At 39.7% G+C, this 25,229-nt stretch overlaps 1 protein-coding gene across 3 annotated transcripts in view; it reads right to left on the bottom strand.

The window, feature by feature from the left end:
- The window catches only part of sdr16c5b (short chain dehydrogenase/reductase family 16C, member 5b), a 131,693-nt gene that overhangs the window by 96,424 nt on the left and 10,040 nt on the right, over positions 1 to 25,229 (bottom strand). For 2 of the 3 annotated variants that reach the window (XM_069921459.1, XM_069921460.1), the window contains exons 2-5: positions 23,832 to 23,963; positions 19,651 to 19,750; positions 12,049 to 12,193; positions 9,129 to 9,254 (exon numbers count right to left, since the gene is read on the bottom strand). In XM_069921459.1, coding sequence (XP_069777560.1) covers positions 9,129 to 9,254; positions 12,049 to 12,193; positions 19,651 to 19,750; positions 23,832 to 23,963 — 503 coding nt within the window. Of the gene's footprint in view, positions 1 to 6,499; positions 7,174 to 9,128; positions 9,255 to 12,048; positions 12,194 to 19,650; positions 19,751 to 23,831; positions 23,964 to 25,229 lie in introns of those variants that run through there. The other variant, XM_069921461.1, reaches the window with a different exon arrangement.

The raw sequence follows: 25,229 nt of genomic DNA, 5'->3' as shown, positions 1-25,229 counted from the left end.
ACAACAGGTGCAACAGTTTAGAAAAGAGGCACCTCATCTCCTGCTGCACCAGAGGCTGATAAGAACCGCTTTTCATCTGTTCATCATTGCCTAAATGTTTACTGATCTATGGGCATGACCTGTCATGTAAATCTTGTGTGTTGCACACACAAACTGGCTGTGCAATATGGCATGGAATCAAAGCGAGAAGGAAACATAAAAAGCTCACAAAAAAAACAGGAGGCTGCAAGCGAGCTCCGAGGACTCATATGCGAACTGGACCTGGTGGACCACAAATGCGAGCAGGATCATAGAGAGAGAGGCGGAAATAATGCAGGCAGAGAGTCAGAAATGTGAGGCCAACAGGCAGCAGCATCAGGCAAACAACGAAGGACTATCACGCGTGGTCAATGAGATTGGGCAGGAGGTGCAGGCCCAGACAGCCATGACGAGGAACCTGGCATCATCAATCCAACTGATTGCCCATGTAGATCCTTGGCCTTCCACCAGCCAGTCTCCTTCCATCATGGGCCATCCTCCCGCATCCTTCCTCCAACCAGCCACCTCCCCTCTTGCACCACATACCTCATTCCACAGCCCTCCAGCTTCTCAGCCGTCCATCTACAATTCTCCTCCATCCTATCACCTTACTCAGCCTGTACCCTTCCAAATTCCCTCTTCCTCCACTGTCATCACCCTGAACCCGTGCACCCCATCTACATGCGCACTGCCATGACCCCCTCAGGAAAGGAACGCCAGACACACGGTGGTGACGACAGTTCTGAGGATGACTCCCTCATTTCCCATTTCCACTCCTCTTACACCCAATTTCTTGAGGAAGAGGAAGAATGATGGGAATGCAAAGCAAAAATTGCATGAGTTACATGAAAATCAGAAGTTTATTTCCAAAGTCAAAAAGTTTACATTCGTTAATGGTTGCAATCGTTTACGAGAAGTGAGAAACATCACATTAGTTTATTTTTGAGTTACAAACGTAACTATGGACTCTTAGAATTTAAAGTGGCACTTTATTATGCTAAAGAGACAAATGTTCATGTGAACCACAGGGGAATATAAGATGTTTAACTGATTTCAGAAAAGCTCTGCTTTTAATGACATTTTAAATGAACGTTTACAGATGTTATACAATTAAAGAAGTTGTTCACTACTTTCTCTGATGAACAATAAACTCTTTTGACATTTTGAAGCTATGCCTCAGTTGTCTTCCTCATGTTTACACAAGATGCTTATAATAGCCTCACGTATAGCCTGGTGACCCCGGCCTGTTGGACCCCTGAAGGGAACCCTTTCTGGTGGAGGGAGATCTGTTTCAACAATCTTCCACTCTTCCAGGAAGTGTTCTTACAAACATTGTGCAAGATGCAGCAGGGAACAGCAACCTCTGACACGAGAGTGATATTAATGTCCACTCTTTTTGACAGGCACCTTCATAGGGCTTTTGAGACGTCCAAATGCATTTTGCAAACCATCCGCGCGGAACTCAGTTCATTGTTTAATGTTCATTTATGCCCAATGCTCTACCCATGCCAGTATGTTTCCTATTATACCATGGGCTCCTACCTTGTTAAGTAACCACATCTGTGGCACCTTGTCAAAAGGCTTCTAAAAATCCAAATACACAACATCCATGGCATCTCCTTTATATTGCCTGCTTATTACTTCAAACAATTCCAATAGGTTTGTCATGTATGATTTTCCCTTAAGGTAACCATCCTAGCTTTGGCCTATCTTGTCATGTGCCTCCAAGTACTCTGTAACCTTATCCTTGACTTTCGACTCTAATATCTTCTCAGTCACTGACAGCAGGCTAACCAGTCTGTAATTTCCTTTCTGCTGCCTCCTTCCCGTCTTTTTTTTTTTACATACATTACAAATCTTTAAGTCAATTTCAAATAAGTTTTCCCAATCTACCTGCATGTTAAAATCACCCATTAAGAACAGAAAATTGCCTTTAAGGAACACCTTTTCCATTTTTTGTTATCTGCCAATGCTTTTGATACACAATATATTCTTGGACATTCAGCTCCCAATGACATCCATCTTTTAGCCACGACTCCATGATGGCCACATCATACCAGCCAATGTGTAGTTGTACTACAAAGACATCTACTTTTTTTTTTGCTGCATACATTTGCTTTAGCCCGGTATTTGTTTTAACTCTGTGTTCCTGTTACATTGCAACTTATCCCACTGGCTGTAATTTTTCTTCATCTTCCTGTCCTTCCACTCTAACTCCCTACTAGCTGTCCCTTCTTGTGCGCCAACCACCACTTCCTCTTTAGTTCACAGCCCCCATTATGTACCACAAACTCTAACTGCTCACCCTTCCCTTTAAGAATACTGCACCCGCTCAGAGACATCCTGGACCCAAGCACCCGGGAGGAAACACATTATCCTGGAGTCTCTTTTGTGGCCACATAATCTTTTCATATCTTCCCCTGACTATAGAGTTCCCCTTGACTATCACTCTACCCGATTTCACCCTTCCCTTCTGATGGCAAGAGGCTAAAATGGTGGAATGATAACTTAAAATCACTGAGTTGAAAACTCAAAAAAGTTACACTTGCAGATGATATGACACGTTCTGCAGAGCAAACATTAATTGCAGAGGAGACCACATTGCAAACAGCATAAAATGAACAGAGTAGAAGAAAATTACGATTTCAACTGCAAAGAGATTTTAGGCCCTAAACAATTAATGGGCGAGGGAGGTAAAATTATTGTGTTGCATCTCCAATGTCTGAATACAAAACATCGTGCAAAAGAATGATGGGAAGTGTGGAGAGCACCAGGATGCTGTAGAGCAAATGGTCTCTTCCACATGCTGAAAAGTGTTCGAGAGTAGACGATTGGCAACACCATTTTGCAAGATAGTGTGATATGGAAAATTCAAAATTGGATCAACTGAAGGCAAGTGAACAGCAACAATAAGATGTATAATAAATGAAATGTTCCAGTTTGATGATAGGACATGACTAACATAGTCATCAATGTACAGGATGTAGGAATCTGACCCTCCTGAGAAATTAGTTTAAAAAAAAAAGTACTCTTTTAGTTAAGTATAATAGAACAGTTGAAAAAAAAACAATAGAACTGCATTAGAACATTTTAAATATGTCACTGAGAAAAACCTCAGTGAACCATTCGAAGTCCAACGACTGGAGCAAGAAGATCATAATCAGAGGCCACATGTCCATATGAAGCTCGGATCTGGAGTGTGAGCTGCTTCCCAAGTAAGTCGTGTCCCCATTGGAATGTCTGCAGGCGCGGGGATATAGTATCTAAGAAGATTTACTGCACATGAGAGGACAGTAACAGTGAAGAGGAACAAGAATACAGATAAAGTTTCTACTAAAGGCAAAGTTAAAAAACAAGAAACAAGAAGTTGAATAGTCTAATGCAGACATTGAGGGAACTGAAAGGAGAACTGAAGAATACAAATAAACAGATTTAAAAGTATTTTGCAATTGTGTAGTTACTTTGGTCAATATGGATGAAAATGTTAAAAATGTGGAAGATGTACAGGAAAGAGAGGAGAATGAAAAGCATGGACTATGGAAAGAACTTTGGAAAAAGATGGATGCATTAAAAAATTTTAGAAGAAATAACATTAAGATTGTTGGTCTCAAGGAGGGTGTTGAAGGTCAAGATCAGATATGATTCTTTCAAGAATAGATACCTGAAGTTTTGGGAGCATAAAAGTTTGAGTGATCTATTGAAATTGACAGAGCACACAGAGCTCTCAGACCACAACCATCGCCACATCAAAAGCCACAATCTATTCTGATAAAATGTTTGAGATATCAAAATAGAGAGAAGATATTGTCTGTAGCAACAGGAGCAAAAGCAAGAAGTGGTCCACTCGATTATCAAGAATGTAGAGTCTTGTTCTATCCAGACATAAGTGAAGGAGAGAATTTAACCCAGTTAACAATTCTCTTTAGCAAAAAGGGTATAGATTTATATTACATCATCCAGCCTCTTTGAAGATTTTCCTGCTGGATGTGGAAGAAAATTCTTCTCGGATAGTGACCAGGCAGAGGAGTTTGTGAAGTCATTGCTGAATGTTCAACTAAGTTAACACATTGTTGTTTCCTTTGGTTTAATTACAATATTATTTTTGTATATGAGAGAAAGATCAACAAAGAAGTGATGAATATAATGGAAGGAGGGTGGTAAGTGCTGTGCATTATTTAAACAATGCTAATGGGGAGGGTGTAGTTTGTTTATTTTTGACTGTTATGTGAGCTATATTGTTTATATTTTAATGATATATTTTTCTTGGATTGCTGGAGAAGGTGTGCTCTAACACAGAATAATTGATCGAATTACTGGAGGAGGCATGCAGGGAGAGAGGTAAAGAGGGAACATAAGAATACAGTGTTCTTTTTTTTATAGGGATGAGCAAGACAGTCAAATTTCTAAGTTTTAATGTTAACAGATTAAACGAGATGGTGAAAAAATTGGAAGCTGACAGCCTTTTTGAAAGAAACTCACTTAATTGAAAAAGAGCATCAAAAATTAAAAAGAGATTGGGCGGGACATGTTATAGCCTCTTTGCTTAATTCGAAGATGAGGGGATGAGGAAGAATCTTCAAGTTAAAATAGAGAATGTAGTACAGATCCAGTAGGGAGATATATATTGACAGAGTTATTCAGAACTATGGAGCCTTATATACACCAAGTGCTGATGATGAGAATTTTATTCAAGAAACATTTCTCAATTTAGCAGATGCTTATGGAAATATTTTATGAGGTGGAGACTTTAACTTTTGTTTGGATCCAGTATTAGATAGGTCAACTAGAGTGGTGATAAGGGAAAAAGCAGCAAAAGCCACTTTGGCATGAGATAACTGAATTTGGTAGCTGCATGGAAAAGAATACATCCCAGAGAGAGGGACTATTTTTACTCAAACTGACATGATTCCTAGTCTATAATTGATTTTTAATATCAGCACACTTACAAGGTAGGATTATTGAAGCTGAATATAAAGTGAGAATTTTATCAGATCATTCACCTTTATTAATGACAGTTATAATGCCTGACAAAGAAGAATCGGTTTATAGATGGAGATTCAACTCTGTTGTTAAAAAGATCAGATTTTTGTGATTTCATTAGAAGGCAAATTCAAATATTTTGAGAGACTAATTCTAATACATTTATTATATCGGATGCTGTGAAAGCATATTTAAGAGGTCAAATTATGCTATACTTCTAAGATTAAGAAGGATTATATGAGAGGTGGAACAATTGGAAAAAGATTAAATTTGGAAAGTCCTTCAAAGGAGAGGCTGAGGATAAATGTAGACAAGTTATTAATAAAAAAAACCCTCAATATAATACAATGCAAACATATAGAACAGAAAAAAGAAATAAGAATAAACAAGTATCATAAGTTAGGTGAAAGAGCTCATAAGGTGCTTTCTTGGCAGTTAAAAGCAGAACAGGTTTCAAGAACAATTAGTGCAATAAAAACAGATGTAAATAGAAAGGACTTGTATACAAGTGGGAAGTGAAATTAATATTCAATGAGAAAGAATCCCCTCTGGTAAAACATATGATTAATATTTAGAATAAAATTCATCTTGAAATTGGAACAACGGAGTTTATCACCTAAAGTGCCCTTGATTCAAAATAGACATCCCTTTTACATTGGGTAATCAATCAGGTCTCATAAAGGGATCAGACATATTGAAGATTGCTATGAAGGAGGAAATTTGATGTCATTTGATCAATTAACAATAAGTATGGCATACTTAACATCACACTCTTCTACCATTTTTCAATTAAGTGCATATCTAAGGGATACATTAGACCCAACAATGTGATTACCAAAGTGGTGTGGAAACTTTCATCTGAAAACAGAATACTAAAAGAAAATACTTCTGCCATCCATCTTCTACTTCAAATATGAACTCTTAAACGGAATCAGATTTGAATGTTAGAATTGCTAAACAAATCTGGTTGATCTTTGTAAGGATAGTTTGACAAATACAATAAATATTTAAATTTTGGACCAACCTGTACCTTATATCATCCTTATGCTGCAGAAATTAAATAGATTGAAGTTCATTTCATCAGATCAATGTTTTAGATGTGGTGAAGAGATGGGTATTTTATTTTTATATTCATTTTTTTTACATTTGACTTGGTCATGTCCCAAGACCTTTTTGGATAGACTTAGGTACTTTTCTAAGAACAGGTTACATGAATTAAGTTTCCACAATGCTCCCAAACTTTTATTCAATATTCTGATCTATATGTTTGCATTGTATTATATTGAAGTTTTTTTTTATTAATAAGTTGTCTACGTTTATCCTCAGCCTCTCCTTTGAAGGACTTTGCAAATATAGTATCTTTTTCCAATTGTTCCACCTCTCTTATATAATCCTTCTTAATCTTAGAAGTGTAATTTATAACTTGTTCTGAATGTCAGCCATTGTAATAATCTCCAGTGGCAAAATACCTTTATACACATTATAAAATAATTTCATACAGTTTGAGAGAAAAACAGTTCTTTATGCTTCAAACATCAAGTATGGAGATACAAGAATCAATTTTCAGCAATTACATTATTTTTTGAAGTGGAGGCAGAAAACAGGAACAAGTTTGTGCTTAGGTTTCTGTCAATTTTAATAAGCAGTTCTGCTATCATCATTAACTTGCAACTATTTCTTTCGTGACTTTTTACTTAACAGTCCAAGCACAGAAATTACAAAAAATGTACAGGATTTCCAAATGTATTACTTAATTAAGATTTATGCAGCTGGTTTTGAATTGTTAAAGTGTGATTTCATATCTTAATAAAATGGAATGTAATCATTATTTTTCACAAGCATGAAATTAGCAATACATGTTTGGTTGCAAATATTTTGAGCCAATGGAAATGCATTAACAATGGCAAGTTATAATAGTATCAAAAATGTACTGCGATGTTTGAATGCACTTTGTTATAATATGAAAATTTGCACTAATAATGCTGCCTTAAAACACTGAATTTCCTGATTCCAATAAATTCTAATTCTGAAATCCAAATGTATATAATGTAATTATTTATGGATCATCGCTGACGATCACATCAATCCTTCTTAGAACGACCTTTAAAATTGTCCATCATTTCAAAAATGCCCAAGTAGTTTCCAAAGACAAGTCCAACTTTTGTCGGAATCAGACTATTTTAAAAGGAAAAAAAAACATTAATTGTTCATGTCACAATGGTAGGGATTAAAGCAATAAAAAGTCAGATATTTATGAATTAACAAAATTAGAATTAAGAGCATTTATTCTTCAATTGATTTTGATAAAAATAAGTATCAAATTCAAAATGCTTAATTTTATTAGAATTGGAGCTAATAAGTTTCAAAATGTGGCTAGCAATCTTCACCTGATAGGCTACACTTTCATGGAGCCTTTTCTGGTCAGAACATCCCAAACTTAACTGGCTCCAATCTAGTTAGTGAGATCCAGCAAGATCTTCTGTATTGCACTGTGGAAATTGTGTCTGAACAATCTCAATCCACAGAAATTACTTGAAAGCTTCTCCAGCAATGCTCATGGCTTTAACCACTTGTTAGAGTGGTCTCTGAAGAAAAATATCAAAAATAGAAAATGCTAGAAAATCTTTAATGGCCAGGAAGCATCTCTAGCAAGATAAGCAGTTGATTTTCAAATTGATAACTTTTCATCAGAATTGGGAAAGATTGGAGGTAATTCAAGTTTTACGGTGCAATTAATAGGAGAGAACAAAAGGAATCTCTGCTATGAAGAAAATATGAAATTACCAGAAAAAAAATGTGAATGTTTATGTCTCTTACAAAAAAAATCAACTAATTTAAAAATAGCAAAAGCATAACTGAACTTTTATGTCTAAAATTCAAAAAAAAGATGCACCTTGAAACCAGTCTCTCACTGGTTGGTGTTCCTTTCCATTGCACAGGTTCACAAGGTCATTTTCCAGTACAATTTTGACAAATTAAAGGAAATTGATACTCTGTACAGTACAGTCATCCTCTGGTCAGCACCTCGGAGGAAATATGGGTCTTCCCAATGGCTGCAATATTCTTGATTTTTCAATTTGTTTTTAATGAACTTATATTTATTAAACACATGTACCAGTTGGTACAGCATGCAGCACTCAACTTTGCAAATAAATATGAAAATGAGCATTTGAGACACAAAAATCATAGGATGAAACTCCAGCATATAATTAAGGGATGTTCAAAATGTTAACCTTCATATAATCTACTGAGGGCTTGTCAACAGCAATGTTGTGTATGCTGGTTAACATTCATACCATAATCATGAGCAGATGATTTCATTTCGTTCCTCTTTGTGGGACTTCTTGTGCATTGATTATTACCTATTAGTTTGTAACTAATCCTGAATATCACTATTTGTATTGTATTGCTACATTTTTTTTTCTTTCTCATTGAAAGTTAAGCATTCTTAAATCATGAACTTTCATGTCTAGACTCATTTATAAAACATCATAGTTGAGAGTCATTTACCTATTGAGATCTTAAGTGTTAAAATAGATTTTACAAATGATTGCATTAAAACACACAAAGTCAATTCTTTGCTTTGGTTTTAAACTTTGTATATTCCTTTGGAATCATGAAGTTTGTAATTTATCAGACAAGTTAAACAAATGTTCCTATTTCCATGCCAGCAGGTTTAACAACTACTGACCAATAAAAGATGGCACAACTGCATAATTTGCATTAGAGATATGCAAATTAACTGATTTTTTTCCCCCAAAAAAATACATTAGTTTCACAATAACTAGTTTAACTACAAACTTAATACTGGGAATAGAGGGAATGTCATAATTTCTAAGCAGCAAGTTTAATCTATGAATGAGCTGTGAAATCCTGAATTTGTTCATCGTGGGCCAAAGAGCTTGTTCCTGTACTCTTCTGTTGTACATTTTAATTATATTAACTACTCAATATTCCATAAGATGTTACACATTGATCAATTCTTTTATTCCCGTACTGTCTGCAAGAGCTATCTGTTTACAAGAAATTTTCACCTAGATGAAAAGTTTTTAAATACAATACAAATTCAATCACCTGCAAAATTTAAGATTACTTACCCTAAAGATGAATAGTGGATATATTGTACTTACTTTTTAATAGCAAGCAAAAAATACAGGCTCCGTGGCATCACAAGATATACTTTTTCTCGTAAAATTGCATCTGTAATTGCCTTGGCAGCATAATTTTGATCCAAAATGGGGATTAAGTTTGGCCACCTTTGTAAAAGTTTAAAAAGTAGATTAGGATGTGAAAGTCATCTTGATTGTTCAAACTTCAAATGTTGTACAAAAAAAAACTTTCAAGTAACTACACAAACTATTTGATTAGAAGTTCTTCTAAAATAGGTCAAAGTGCTCTTATCTCAAGGATTTATTTTGGATCTCATAATAATACTTAATTATTTGCATGCTAGCAATATCTTAGGTACAGCTGAACAGTAATATTTGTATGACATTAATAGACAGAGTGCAATGGATAAAGGACATGGTTGGAGTGAATAGATGAACAATTAGGCAATACACATCATCGCAGCAGAGGAATGCAAAAGTCTCTCAGTAAGTCTCCAAGAGAGGCAGGATTTCTTGTTGGCTGAGACAACAAATCAGTTTAATCTATGCATGAGCTGTGAAATCCTGAATTTGTCTTTATTGAGAAATTTCTTAAGACCATTTTCTTCCTTACTAGTGCTGTCTTTTCCATTTTAATACTTCTCTTGAGATTAACTATCCAAGTTCCTGCAGGGTTCAAGACAGCCACCATCATCCCAGAATCCAAGAGGGCATCAATAATAATTCTCAATGACTACCATCCTGTGGCACTTACTTCTATCATTATGAAATGCTTCGAGGGTCTGATGATAGAACGCATCAAAGCACACCTCTCAGAAACCCTGATCCATTTCAATCTGCCTATAGAAGATACCGTTCCGCAGATGATGCTACAGCCTTGTTGTCCCACTCTGTTCTGACCCACCAGGAAAATGACATCTTGTATGCCAGGCTGCTGTTCATTGACTTCAGCTTGGCGTTTAACACATCATTCCCCAGAGTCTGGTGGAGAAGCTGTCCTCGCTGGGCCTCAACAGCCTTTTCTGTAATAGGATTGTGGACTTCCTAATAGGTCGGTAGCAGAATATCAAGTTCTGTCATGCTGAACACTGGTGCATCTCAAGGCTATGTGCTCAGCCCACTACTGTTCATACTACTGACCCATGACTGCATTGCTATATTCAGCTACAACAATATCATCAAGTTTTCAGATGACACAACAGTAGATGGCTTCATTAGCAACAATGATGAGTCACACTGTAGAGAAGAGGTGGAACATCTCATGAAATGCTGAAAGAGTAACAACCCGAATCTCAATTTGGACAAGATAAAGGGGATGATCATGGACTTCAGGACTCCACTACACATCAACAACTCTGTAGTAGAGAGAGTGGAGAGCACCAAGTTCATAAAAGTTCACTTAACTAGTGACCTATCGTCGACACTTAACATCTCTTCACTTGTCAGAAAGGCACAAAAGTGACAGCCACCATTATGTCAACCTTCTATAGGAGCTCTATCGAGAGAGTCCTGGCCAGCTGCATCACAGTGTGGCATAGTTGCTGCAAGTAAGTTGTTTGGAAGTCAATTCACAGGACCATAAGTGGCAGAGAGGATCTCTGGAATCCCCCCAACAATCAACATGATCTACCAGGATCATTGACTGAAGAGGGTACACACTGGGTCTCATTGGAATCCAAATCTCATTACCAAATTGAATTGTTTATCGTGAACCAAGATATAGGATAAAGCTTTGTTTAGTAAGGTAACAAGGCAAGCAAACTCATACAGCAGGTAACAAATAAAATAAGTGTAAGGTGCAGTGTTCAAAGGCAACGTGCAGGGTCAAGTTAAATGAGAAATCCAAGAGTCTGATATCAGCAGGAACAAAACTGTCCTTGAATCTGATTCAAGTTTGTAGTTTCAAGCTCCTGTGTCTTCTGTTTATTGGAATAATGTATGAGTGGAATTGGATGGATCCTTTAATATTGTGGCAGCTTTTCTGAGATCAAGGAGATATGGGCAAAGTCAATGGAAGAATAATAGGTTTGCAATGATGGCCTGAGCTGAATTTACCAATCTGCATTTTCTTGCGCCTTAGGCAGAGCAGATTCAGTACCAATATAATGATGCACCAGGACAGAATACTTTCCACGTTGCATCTTCATTTCCTCAGGCTTCTGAAAAGCTAGCGATATTGGAATGCTTTCTTGATCATGGTGTTCATGTGGTCAGACCAGGGCAGGTCATTGGTGATATCTACTCTCAAGAACTTTAATCTCACCATCATTACCACCTCTGTACAATTAATACATAGAAGATGTGCACTGTTCCATTTCTAGAAGTCAATGACTAGCCCCTTCATTTTGTTTATTTTGAGGTAGATGTTATTTTCTTGGCACATGACACTAGATTCTCTATCACCTTCCTGTATTCTGTCTTGTCATTGTTTGAGATGCAGCCAACAACTGAGATGTTATCTTCAAACTTGTAAATGGCATTAGAGCAGTATTTGGTCTCACAGTCATGACTCTATAGGGACTATTGCAAAGGTCTGAATATGCAGCCTTGCAGGACACTGATGTTAAGGATTCACATTATCTTAATCACACCAGCAATTTTAAATAAGCCAAGTCTTTTTAAGTCATCATTAGTATTACTACTTTCATTTCCAATGTAGATTCCTATCTTCTCTACTCTGTTTTCTACCTCACAGAATATGTTCAGTTTGCAGTTATCCAATTAAATCTAGCTTTCCTTCCTTGCATTTTGTATCACAATGCCTTTACTTAGAATAAAATTTAATACAAATGAAATATTCATTGATAATTAGCTCTATAATTTTCTATTGTTTCAGCACTGTACATTTTCAATAACTCCTTTAACATTTTAAAACATACTAAAATTTTAAGTTTGAATAATGAGAAAGTTACAAGTTTAATTAATTAACATGGCTACCTACTTGATTTTACAGCCATCAAACATGCCAGTGTTTATGAAGTATGGGCAAACAATGGTAGTCTTGATACCATTTTTTCCTGTAGCTAACAATTCTAGTGCAACAGATTCAGCAAAGCCAATTGCTGCAAACTTGCTGGAACAATAATCTGTAAGAAAAGAAAAAACAGAAACATTGTTTACAAAGGCTACTTGGAAATTGGCTTCAGTAAGGCAGTGTCAGTTGTTCAAAAATATTCAGACAGTTTTGGTGATAAAAATATCAGAATAAAATGACATAAATTATCCCCAATTCGAACTGTGATCTTAAAGAAATTGTGGTTTCTGCAATTACAAGCCTCTTCTATGGAAGACCAGATTGTCTCACCATCCTTACTCGGTCATCTCAAATCTCCAGCCTCACACTCCTGGACTAATCATTTGTGCATCCAATCTACGCTCCCAAATCAATTTCTCTGGATGCTGTGAACTAATCAGTCCCCTATTTTGAGATGCATATTAGAAAAATATTTTCTATGGCTAGACAATTCATGCAAGGAATTTAAAAGCATGTTTTAAACAGCACAAAAATGTTACCCAGTTCCACAACTTATTGAAAACAAAATGCCTACTAACTTTTGAAAATTACAAGAAAGTAAATTATTACTTTTTCATAATATTGTCATTCAACCATAATTATTGGATGATTCTACAATTTACATTCAGCTTGGAACAAAAATCCAGAAAGAATTAATGGAAATATTCAGTCCCTTTTCTGCAGATATGCCAGACCTGCCAAGTTAACATTTCTAGTTGATATTTTTACATTTCTTCTTGAAAAATCCACAAGAAATGTTATTTTATTTCTCTCTATTGTAACTACATGAGCAGTTGAGCATTTCCAGTTGTTTCAGATTTCTATTTTTACTTTGGTTCATGGTTTAAAAAAAATGCATGCATGTTTTTAATATTTGCTCTCACAATTTGCTTTCCAGAATTCAATACCCTAGAAGTAAATTATATTCTGAATTCTAGTAACCTTACATTAAGGAGGTAGGATGAATCCTTGCACATTAACTTTATTTTATTTTTTCAGATTACAAAAAGATGCAATAAGTTTAGAATTCTTACGAACAGAAATTGATGATTTTTCTAGTGACAAGCAAATAACAGATTCTACTTTATTAAGCAATGATGTTACTTTATCGTCACATTCTCAGTACCCAAAGAAACATACATTGGAGCCATATAATGGTTTTATGGCAGCGCACATTCTCAAGGCGAACCGACCCCACATGTAATGCCATGTGATGGGGCAGCCATGGGGAAATGGCATTGTCAGAGATATCTCTGTGACTCCAGCATCCCTTCCAGCGTGCACCCTGGGCAGCGATTATGATGTCACAATGCACCAGGTTTCTGAGCTCATGCTGCCCTTAAATGGGCGTGCTGAATTTGAATAAAAACAGTCGTTAACGACCCTCAACGTGGTGGTTGTGTCTCTCTCACTGCTCACACCACCACAGTGGTGACCCCGACGAGCCCAGATAAATTTCTGGACTCCTGAACACCATGGATTCGGCAGAGGTTAACGCTGTCTCCATCAAGCTTCCCCCCTTTTGGACCCACCAACCAAGAACATGGTTCGGGCAGGCGGAAGCACAGTTTACACTCTACAACATCTCCGCAGACGCCACACAATGTTTTACCACGTCGTGAGCGATCTGGACCAAGATACAGCGGTGAGGGTGGATGACATCATCCACCACCCCCCGGCTATGGGCAAGTACACCGCCCTTAAAAATCTGCTGCTGGGAACTTTTGGGCTCACCCCCCAGCAATGGGCTTCCAGGTTCCTACACCTGGATGGGCTTGGAGACCGTAGTCCTTCGGCGTTGATGGAAGAAATGCTGGCCCTGGCGGAAGACCACAAGCCTTGTTTTCCCTTCAACCAAATATTTCTTGAGCAAATGCCGGAGGACATTCGGCTGCACCTTACAGACGGGGACTTCTCAGACCCGAGAAAGGCAGCAGCCTGTGCGGTCACCCTCTGGCTCATGAGGCGGGAGAACGAGGCAGCCCTCAACTTGGTGGCACGTCCAGGAACTAGCAGACCGTTGTCCGTCTCCAAGACCAAGCCAGAGGAGCGCCAATCGCCCTGCTACTTCTTCCACCAGCTGGGGAGCACAAGCCCGTAAGTGCCGCCAACCCTGTAGGTTTCAGGGAAACGACCAGGCCAGCTGCCATTAATGGCTGCGATGGCTGGCTACACAAACAGCCTCCTTCATGTGACGGACAGGTCCACTGACCGCCGATTCCTGGTAAACACGGGCCAAGCTGAGCATCCTCCCCCCCACCGCATTAGAGACTTGCACCTGATCTCACAATCCAACCATGCAGGTGGCCAACAGCTCCAAGATCAGGACCTACAGCACCTGCAGGGCACAGATCTAGATAGGGAGGGAGAAGTTCCACTGGAGGTTTGTCTTAGCCTCCGTGGGCACTGTGCTGTTGGGGGTTGACTTCCTGAGGGCTCATGGTCTCCTGGTCAACATGAAACGCAAGAGGCTGGTCAACACCCGAATGTTCCACTCCACACGACTGGACACAGTAAACGCCTGCAGGCCCGAAATTGCCACCATAGCTGCCGCCAGAGATGAGTTTGCTGACATCCTCCACGAGTTCCCGCCATACTAGAGCCACAGTTCAAAGCTGTTGTGTCCCAGCATGGGGTCTTCCACCACATTGCCACTCAAGGCCCCCCATTGCACGCTAGGCCCAGACGGCTGCTACCTGAGAAGCTCCAGCAAGTAAAGGAGGAGTTCTCCAGACTCCAAGAACTCGGAATCGTCTGGCGCTTGGACAGTGCCTGGGCATCACCACTCCATATGGTCCCAAAATCATCTGGGGGCTGGAGACCATGCGGGAACTACCGACGGTTGAACGATGCAACCACCCCCGACAGGTACCCGTTGTCCCACATACAGGATTTCTCCGCCAACCTCCACGGTGCACGGATCTTCTCCAAGGTGGACCTCGTGTGGGGATACTATCAAATCCCGGTGCATCCAGACGACGTGGGTAAGACGGCCATTATCACCCCTTTCAGCCTCTTCGAGATCCTGTATATGCCCTTCGGCCGAAAGAATGCGGCCCAAATATTTCAGCGCCTCATGTACACGGTAGGGAGGGATTTGGATTTTGTGTTCATTTACCTGGACAATATACTCATTGCCAGTCGCAGCCGCGATGAACACAAGGTTCACCTCTGCACTTTCTTTGCTCGCCTGGTGGATTTCGGCCTCACAGTCAACGCGGCCAGTTCGGCAAGGAGACCCTCCAGTTCTTGGGGCACACCATATCGGCGGCTAGGGCCACACCAGCACCGGAGAAGGTGGCGGCTGTCCAACTTTTCCCCAAACCCCCCATCCTAAAAGGCCTTCAGGGGATGGTGAACTTTTATCATCGTTTCATCCCTGGAACTGCTCACACCATGCGCCCATTTTTCGCACTGATAGCCACCAAAGAAAAGACTCCATCCTGGCCGGATGAGGCAAATAAGGCTTTCGTCGTGATAAAGGAGGCCCAAGTCAACACGACACTACTAGTGCACCCACGGCCAGAGCCGCACATGGCGCTCTCTGTGGACGCCTCAGCTACGGCAGTGGTGGGGTGGGGGGTCCTGGATCATTGGCTCGACAGACACTGGCACCCGCTGGCCTTTTTCAGCAAGCAGTTGGACCCACCAGAACTCAAATAGAGCGCCTTCAACCAGGAGCTCCTGGCACTGTAATTGGCCATCCGCCACTTTTGCTACTTCCTCGAGGGCAGGCCATTCACAGTCTTCATGGACCACAAGCCCCTCACCCAGGCACTGGTGATGGCCAAGGATCCGTAGTCCGCCAGATAACACCTCCACCTGCCGTATGTGTTGGAGTTCATGACCGACATCTGACACAGGGCTGGTAAAGACAACGTGGTGGTGGATGCACTTTCACGACCCGCCATCAACACTCTCACCCCTGGCCTAGATTACGCTCAGCTGGCCCAGGCCCAGAGGAAGGATGCGGAGATGCAGGCCATGCGGACCACCATCTCGGGCCTCAAACTCGAAGATGTCCAGTTGCCCAGCAGCCCGGACACACTGGTCTGTGATGTGTCAACAGGTATGCTGCATCCGGTAGTCCCGCCACACTGGAGAGCGAGGGTGTTCAGTCTAGTCCACGACCTCGCTCACCCAGCGGTGAAGACGACGGTGCGCATGGTTGCAGAGTGGTTCATGTGGAATGGGCTAAAGAGAGAGGTGGGTGGAGCTCACCAGGAACTGCACCAGATGCCAGACCTCCAAAGTCCACTGACACACGCAAACTCCCTTACAGAACTTTGACTTGGCAGCTCGCAGGTTCCAACATTTCCATATCAATATTGTTGGACCCCCGCCGGTCTCAAGAGACGCTCGTTACCTCCTCACAGTGGTCGACCACGCCACAAGGTGGCCGGAGGCTACCCTGATCAAGGAAGCCTCTGCGGAGGCCTCGACTCTGGTCAACCAGTGGATCGCCTGATTCGGAGTCCCGGTGCACATCACCAGTGACAGGGGTGTACAGTTCACGTCCATCCTGTGGACCCAGATGGCAAAACTCCTGGGAGTGAAGCTCCACCACACCACACCACTCAGAGTCCAACAGGTTGGTGGAGAGGTTCCACAGGCACCTGAAGGCATTGCTCATGGCCAGGATCTCCGGACCAGATTGAGTGGACGAGCTACCCTGGGTCCTCTTCGGGATTAGGACAGCACCCAAGGAGAACCTACAAGCCTCAGCGGCGGAGATGGTGTACGGAGTGCTGCTTTCCCTACCGGGTGAGTTTTTCGGATCAGACCCCGACACCATGGCCACCGACGCAAATCTGCTGGCGGACGTCCACAGGAGACTGGGCTCTTTGGCTCCCCTGCCCCCAACACGCCATGGCACCCAGCCAATTCACCTCCCCCAAGAACTCGATTCGGCTCAGTTTGTTTTCGTGCGAAGGGGGCCGCAGGGTGCACCGCTGAAGTGACTGTACGAGGGGCCATATGAGGTCTTTCACTGGACCGGAGGAACCTTCACCCTAGACATTGAGGGGGAGAGAGGAACTTTTTACAGTGGACCTATCACAGCCGGTGCAGTTGGCCGCGTACAAGCGCCGGAGCCGGCCGCCAAAGCGACAGGACGCATAGCGGGTTCTGGGGTGGGGTGGGGGGGGGTTGTGTGGGACTGCACATCCTCATGGCAAACTGGCCCCACTTGTATCGCCACGTGGCGGGGCAGCCATGGGGAACTGGCGTCATCAGAGGTTTCTCTTTGACTCCAGCATCCCTTCCAGTGCGCACCCTGGGCAGTAATTAGGATGCCACAATGCACCAGGTGACTGAGCTCATGCTGCCCTTAAAGGGACGTGCTGAATTTGAATAAAAACTGTCATTAACGACCCTCAACATGGTGGCTGTGTCTCACTGCTCACACTGCCACAGTTTCCTCAATTGACTAGCATTATCATCTTAGCTTAGTTTCTAATTGGGCTGGGCTCACAATATGTAGTGAGCACTTTAAAATATGTTGCTCCAAGAGAACCTACAAATTCTCATTTTCTTAATTTATTCCTTCAGTGAAATAACCAAAGTGCAAATTTGAATGTTCACTTATTGAAAACATCAATGGAGAAAATACATTCATTGGATAGGATTTACAGAGAGTCCATTTGGTCTATCTGCTGTTAATACTCAACATCATTCCAACAGCCCAACATTCCTGCCAATACGTCTTCTTTTTGTCTTATTTAGCTGATTTCCCCTTAAACCAATGATTAAGAAAGCTTTTCCAGAATTCCTTATTAAATTATTTAGAACCTTCCTACATAATCTTCTTTTGACCTTCCTACAAATATCTTCTGTATGTCAACTTCATAAATTTAAAGATTTCCACCTATTTACCTCATTCTATTCAAGATTTGTTTTAATACATGTATTTGTATTCTAAAATTGCAAACAGTATTACATCAATTGCAACAAGTGTTTCATAACACTTTTTTTAAAAAGTGAGAAAGAGTTAGACGTGTCTACATTCAACCAAGTATTTTGTATCAAAGTTATAGAACAGCATTTTTTCAATACATTATGGACCAGTTAAAAATTTTAGTTTATTAAGTCATTGGCAAATATCTGTAACACAGATGAAAAATTTGCAAAGGCACATTTGAAATGCTGCATTGACCAGATAGCAGAAAGGCTCTTCACCATAATGCTCTACATCATTCATAATGAGATCTGTGCAAAATGGTTATGCACATGCTTGCAATCTTTAAAGAAAATGATTGCAAGTACACAAATGTTCAGTCAGATTTAGGCACCAGTCATTCTGTGACTGCATATTACTTAACACTGGAATATTAAGAAAAGAGGACGATGTGAGAATGCCATTGCAGTCTAATTTGGAGTAAAAATCCTATTTGGTTTGAAAATAAAATAATACCTGTATTCCCTGTTTAAAACTAAAATGAGCAAGAAAAGATGAAAATGGACATTCTGTTCTGGGGCTACATCTGTTCACCATCTTGGAGGTCAGCAGAACTGTAGTATCCACATTTTTTAAAAAATGTGTCCTCGTATCAATGGGAGACAAGACTGCAGATGCTGGAATGTGGAGCGAATAATGTACCAATGTCCAAACCTGTGTCTGTTAGAGTGCTCACTATTTTAAAGATGGAAATCCAACAGCAATTTTTGGAGTATGCTCATGCAGCTAAACAAGAAAATCTTTAAGTTTCCAATGAAGAACACCTGTTTCTACATTTGATGTCCTACTGCAGTATCCACTAATAGAACATTGATCTAAATAATTAGTGGGATCTTGTCATACTGGCTCAATAGTTATACAATAACCAAAACTGATGTTTTTGCAACAAAGCAAGAGTTTTAAAGTAAGTAAAGTGATAAATACAACTAACTAATCTCTCTGGATCTGATGACCTAAATTTTTACAAGTATGCTGTCTCATTCACAAGGAAAATTAACATAAGACTATTAGAAATAAAAAAGAAAAATACACATATTTAATTCCCTTTTCTGCATCTTTTAAACTATTTTCCTGAATCTTAAATCTGTATTTCCAACCACCACCCCCCTCCCCCCCCCCCCCCCCCGTTGCTTTTAAATATAATTTGAATATCCTGGACTAAACTTCCTAGTTTGGACTCTGCACCTCAGTAATATTTCAATTGATGGTTTATTGTCCTGAATCAGGATAATGGATGGATATTGGATACAGAGAAATCATGCAGAAAATATTGCTATTAATTTATGGATATCAGTCAGTGAGATGTGTGGAAAGCACTGCTCCTCCTCTTTTTTTTTTTTAAATTTTCTCCTCCTCTAATGAGAGCAAGATACAGACCTGTACTGAATAATGGTCCCATAATTAACAAATAAATGTAACATCTATACCTGTTTAGAAAAATGCAAAAGGAATTTCACATTGGGAAATATATGCACAAACCATGATATATAGCAAAGCTAAGGAGATCCTACCTCATGGTTCACACATTTACTCTAAATATAATGAGCAAAGAAAATTGTAAAGATGCATCTTACCTGCCAATCCATTCACTGGAAAGAAGCCTGCTGAACTAGCAATGCTAACGAGATGGCCATGATTACAGGCAATCATTGCAGGCAGGAAGGCTTTGTAGGTCTAAAAATATACAACCTCAGAATTAAAAAAAAAACTAATGGTGGAAGTTACAAAAATTAACAAGAAAAATGAGAAGACGGGCACGCATTTGAAAATCAGACAATAATTTTATTTGAATTAAAATGACTGCTATATGAAAAAAATTAACAGTAAATTTCTAAACACAGAATGGATTAGTGCATTATAAAAATCTAGCAGTTATCTTCTTTGGCTTGGCTTCGCGGACGAAGATTTATGGAGGGGGTAAATGTCCACGTCAGCTGCAGGCTCATTTGTGGCTGACAAGTCCAATGCGGGACAGGCAGACACGGTTGCAGCGGTTGCAGGGTAAAATTGGTGGGTTGGGGTTGGGTTTTTCCCCCTTTGCCTTTTGACAGTGAGGTGGGCTCTACGGTCTTCTTCAAAGGAGGTTGCTGCCCGCCGAACTGTGAGGCGCCAAGATGCACGGTTTGAGGCGAGATCAGCCCACTGGCGGTGGTCAATGTGGCAGGCACCAAGAGATTTCTTTAGGCAGTCCTTGTACCTCTTCTTTGGTGCACCTCTGTCACGGTGGCCAGTGGAGAGCTTGCCATAGAACACGATCTTGGGAAGGTGATGGTCCTCCATTCTGGAGACGTGACCTACCCAGCGCAGTTGGATCTTCAGCAGTCAATGCTGGGAGATGCAAATCCTCAATATTTGTATTTGACATATGCACATACTGAACAGATTAAGCTTCTGATTCTTCAATCTCACTTTCATTTTATACAGTCTGAGCATTTAACAAATAATATGTGAAGTACATCTATTTATCCAAACATGCACTACAGATAAAACATTGCACCAAATCCAAACTCATTCATGGGCCAGTTTTATTATTTTTTCAAATGATCCAAAGCAGTTTAAGGCACACAGTGATACAACATTGAGTTCAGATCACTTTTAGAGATGGGAGCTAGGGTCCATTATCTTAAGGACAGAGTTTTAGGCATTTGGGGCAGAGAAGATGTGCTTCTTTATTCAGAAGTTGGATCATTGCAATTCTACATCTCTTACTGCATGAAGATATATTGAGGACAAAAGGAGTTGAAGGAAAAAAAAATGGCAATGCTGCTGGAGCTGCTGCATTGGCAGCGCCACCAGTGGTGTGGATCCGTGGAGTGCAGGGAGAGGAGACACAGAGCTCCCCTGCAGTATTCTATCACCGAATGCAGCTACCGATGGCTCTGTACAGACTTTAAACGACCTGTTGAAGGAGCTGACAGTGTTATATTTTAAAATCCTGCGGCTGTGGGGTCTATGCCCGAGATGGCAGTGCCTGCGTTTGGCAGCAGACTCCAAGACAGACTTCTGGGAAAGCAGAGGACTGATGCAGAACACCAGAAAATGGGCAGTCCACTCCCCATTTGAGAAGAAGAGCCTATGGAATGGTGGCCATGACAGTGAACCAATGAGGGGCTTTGACAGCTAAAGAACAGACAGGCAGTAGGCTGTTGGTGTTTTGAGGTGAGGAATCCACACAGGCAGCAGACTGTTGGTGACTTGAGTCTAGGAACCTATGCAGGCTGCAGGTTGCTCGTGACTTCCAGTCAAAGGACTCACACCAGGCTGCGGTCTGGTGAAAGGTACCAGGTATTGGAATGGGATGCGAGAGAGTAGTGAGGGCAGGAATGGCACTGAGGGCTTCCTGATCGTGTCGGAGGTTTGGATCTGGAGTTCGATTGCCGATGGTTTGGACCGAAGTCTGTGTGGCTGCAGAAGGTACGGAAGTACTGGAGACAAATCTATAGACACTCAGTGACTCTGAAGGAACTCTCTTTTGCTTCTCTTTCTGACTGAAAGGGGTACTGGGCTATTTCTGCTCATGGAAAATCTTTGACTGCCTTATGGCACAGGCTAAATGAAATTTTGTTGTAATATTACATCTGTTTTGTTACATGACAATAAAAGAATCTTGAATTTTAAATATGGCAGAACAGATTCATGTGGCTGCCTGGGATACTTCTAATTCTGTTCCTGGCATGGATAAAGCCAAGAGAAAGACAAGATCCTCAATATTTCAAATGGAGCATTTCTGTACAGACCATAGGTTAAATATTACAAATACTGTAACCCACATTCAAAACACTTTTGGGTCTAGATTGCTTTCAAGACCCAATTTAAAAATCTATTCAATATTGATACTTCTGAACTGGGAAGTGCACAGATATTGATCGGCTGAATTCTATTAGTTATTAGTGAACTTTCCATTTGTATTAACTGAAGATTACTTAAGTTAATAATGGAAACTGGTCGTCTTGAGTCAACAGTCCCAGACTCAAGGATGATTGCAGCATTTAAGAAAAAAAAAATTATTTAGAAGCTCATAAGAAAGTTATGTTGTAAAATTTATTCATTAAAAATTAAAGCCAGAGTCGTGGTAATAGGCCATTAGGCCCAACGTCCATTCTGACCAGTTGCCTATCCCACCTATTTGTCTGCATTTTGCCCTTATCCTCAAACTTTCCCTTTTTAATATGTCCATCTAAATTGAGAGAACAATTTAAAATCTTATAAAAATCCAAGACCGTGCGACTTGAGTTTGGGACATGCAGCCAACATTCTCCTATGCTAACTCCCAACTCCCCCACTGCACAGCACCCTCCACATTAGCACTAGTATAACCACGAGAGTGGAAAGGGTGGGAAGGGGAAAGCAGCAAGACATTCAAAGATGTTAATACTTAACTACGCATGTTCTTTTCTATTTAAAATATTTTATTGATTTTAATATAGAACTTATAGACAGAAAGGTATAACCTGTAAAATGATATACTGTTACACAGAATAAATAAACCATTCTGTATAATGAAACATAAATTGTAAATCAAGACTATAATTCTTTTCTAATTAAAATACTTAAAATCTTATCTAAAGCATTAAGTTTAGGGTTAGGGTTAATCATTAAACATTTCATTTATACAATATTCCAATTAAATTTAAGAAATTTTCTTAAAATGTAAACTGAATTCTAATTTCCAAATCACAATCTTCATAATATATCAAAACAATAATGAAAAGAAAGGGGGAAAAAAAGAAACAAAAAGAAACAGAAGGAAAAAAAAACTACACATTGTATTTGCACAAGAGTGGATTCAAAGAAGCCAGGAGCTCAATATTGTAAACATGAAAGATACATGTTGCAGGTGCAAATGAGATGAAGTGACAATCATTCAGTATGTGGGGGGACATGTGCTAACTTGCAAAATTAATTTCTGCCTAAAACATTTTTCAAAAAGAAGCTAATGTGATAACTGGAGAATTTAACAGCCATTAATTTATACCTAATAAAAATCTAGAATATTTATTCTAATTGGATCCGAGTGTGCTTTTGTGCTGAGCATCGAATTTAAGTACGTGGAACAAATTCTTGGCATGGATAGTGGAAGAAAAAGCTTTAACGAGTTTCATGAAGGTATGTTAATAAATTAATGGCTATTACAAATATGACAAGGGAACAAAAAGGACAAATAACTGTATGTCTGCTCAAACTGAAAATGATGACAAACTGCATGGAAAAAATATCCTTTCAGTTTTGTGTTTAACCACCACTTTTCTCTTTCTCTTGTATAACCTTGGCTACAAAAAGTCTTGTGCGAATACCTTTCAAATAATATACAAATTATAATCCAAGATCCAAATAAAGATAAATAAAATTTAGAGGTTATATAGTAAATGACAATGCTACATTTTAATACCAATTTTTAATTTAAATTCCAGGTTTTGACAATTTAAAAATGTTAATATTCATTTCAACCACGTTTAACAGATCAATACAATATTCTTGCTCATTCAGGTCAATTATTTTCAGTAAGCACTAATTCATGGCTATGTGGAAGTGTTTAACCATTTGATAATTTGTCACAGCATATATGTGGTAAAATTAGAGATGGACTATGATAGTCATAAACTACATTTATTTGACAATTTTGGTTTACCAACAATGAAATAAGAGATAAATTAAAGTTACAATTAGGAGCTAGCCAAAAAGTTCATTTAAAATGTTAATTATGCCTGCTTTTGTATCACTATTGAACATATCACAAATATTAATGACTGCTTACCCAAAAATGTGCAAGAACATTCACCTCCATGGTTTTAACCAGCAGGTCATCGGGTGAATCAATGAATTTCTTTCCAGTAACAATACCTGCATTGTTTATTACGATACTGACATCTCCAACTTCTCTCTTCACCTGTGAAAATAAAAAAATACTAGTAAAATATCAACCTGAGGGTTTGAAGGTTGAAACCAAAAGTTCAAGTCATTCCTCTGATGGTTTAAAAATAAAAATAAAATTTAACATATTTTTTGATTTCTAAAGGGGTTAGCACATTAATAGCATCTTCAATCAATCATTATCTTTTTTTTTAAAGTCAAACAATTGAAAAATGACAAGGAAAACAAATTAATCTCCCCCCCCACATATAATCAACTTGCAACCAAGAAATTAAAGCAGTAATTAGAGATAGCCATAGGTTAAATATTACAAATACTGTAATAATTAGATCTTTGATTGCTAATGTTTGGCTGTTTCCAGTCCATGCTGATTGAAAATGGCAAGGAGAAGAAAAAACAAGAGCCAAGGGGGTTATGACATTTAGAATTGACATTAATTTTGAAAATCTAATTACACTGGACAATTAAGATTTTGCTTCCTGAACACATTTGGGTACATTTTATGGATTTTGGGCTGTGGATCTCAAAAGTCACTTTAAAATGTTCCTATCATGTACCTTCTTTTTTAAGATACAACTTATTGTTGTGATTTCCTTTCATATTTTGTCTATTTAATGTATTGCCCACAAAATGGGCTGTTTTGGTCAGTCTAAGCATGCCTGGAAATGCACTCAGTGCAGGTACTATGCAAATATTGTCTTTGGCCTGGGCATGCTTTAGCTGGATAAATGCAGAAGATGATATTGAGAATTTTTTTGGAAGCTGCAGAGCACCAAACTACATCCAGTTGATTGACAACTCGCTTCAAGCAGACAAAACCATGAAATACACACGTCATTGAAAATTCATTTTCTGCATTCGGACTTGGATGTCTTCCCTGCTGATTTTGGTGCAGTCAGTAGGCTTCTTCAGGTGCATTCTCCGCCAAGAATGCGCCTGCAGAAGCAGATTCAGACCTGTGGAATGGTCATTCAGGTGGCAGCTCTGAAAGCGCAGCGTTGGCCATCTGAAAGGGTCAACTTCATGGGAGGCGCCTCTGAGCGCACTCCGGCTCCTGTCCCTTCAGGCTGTCAGGAATGGGATGGCTAGCTGTCAGAGCTGGTACAGACCTATACTAAGCCACATTCAAAACACTTTTGGGTCTAGATTGCTTTCAAGACCCAATTTAAAAATCTATTCACAAAACAGCACTGACAGCCCGCGCCAGCCGCCCCTCAGCGTGGAGACTGATATAGAGCTATGGGGAGAGAGCGAGGCAACGGGATCAGTGTGGGGATGTCCC

This window comes from Narcine bancroftii, chromosome 2, assembly GCF_036971445.1.
Source record: "Narcine bancroftii isolate sNarBan1 chromosome 2, sNarBan1.hap1, whole genome shotgun sequence".
Classification (NCBI taxonomy): domain Eukaryota; kingdom Metazoa; phylum Chordata; class Chondrichthyes; order Torpediniformes; family Narcinidae; genus Narcine; species Narcine bancroftii.
Note: the sequence above shows the minus strand (reverse complement) of the source record. Positions and strands in the feature narration are given on the sequence as shown.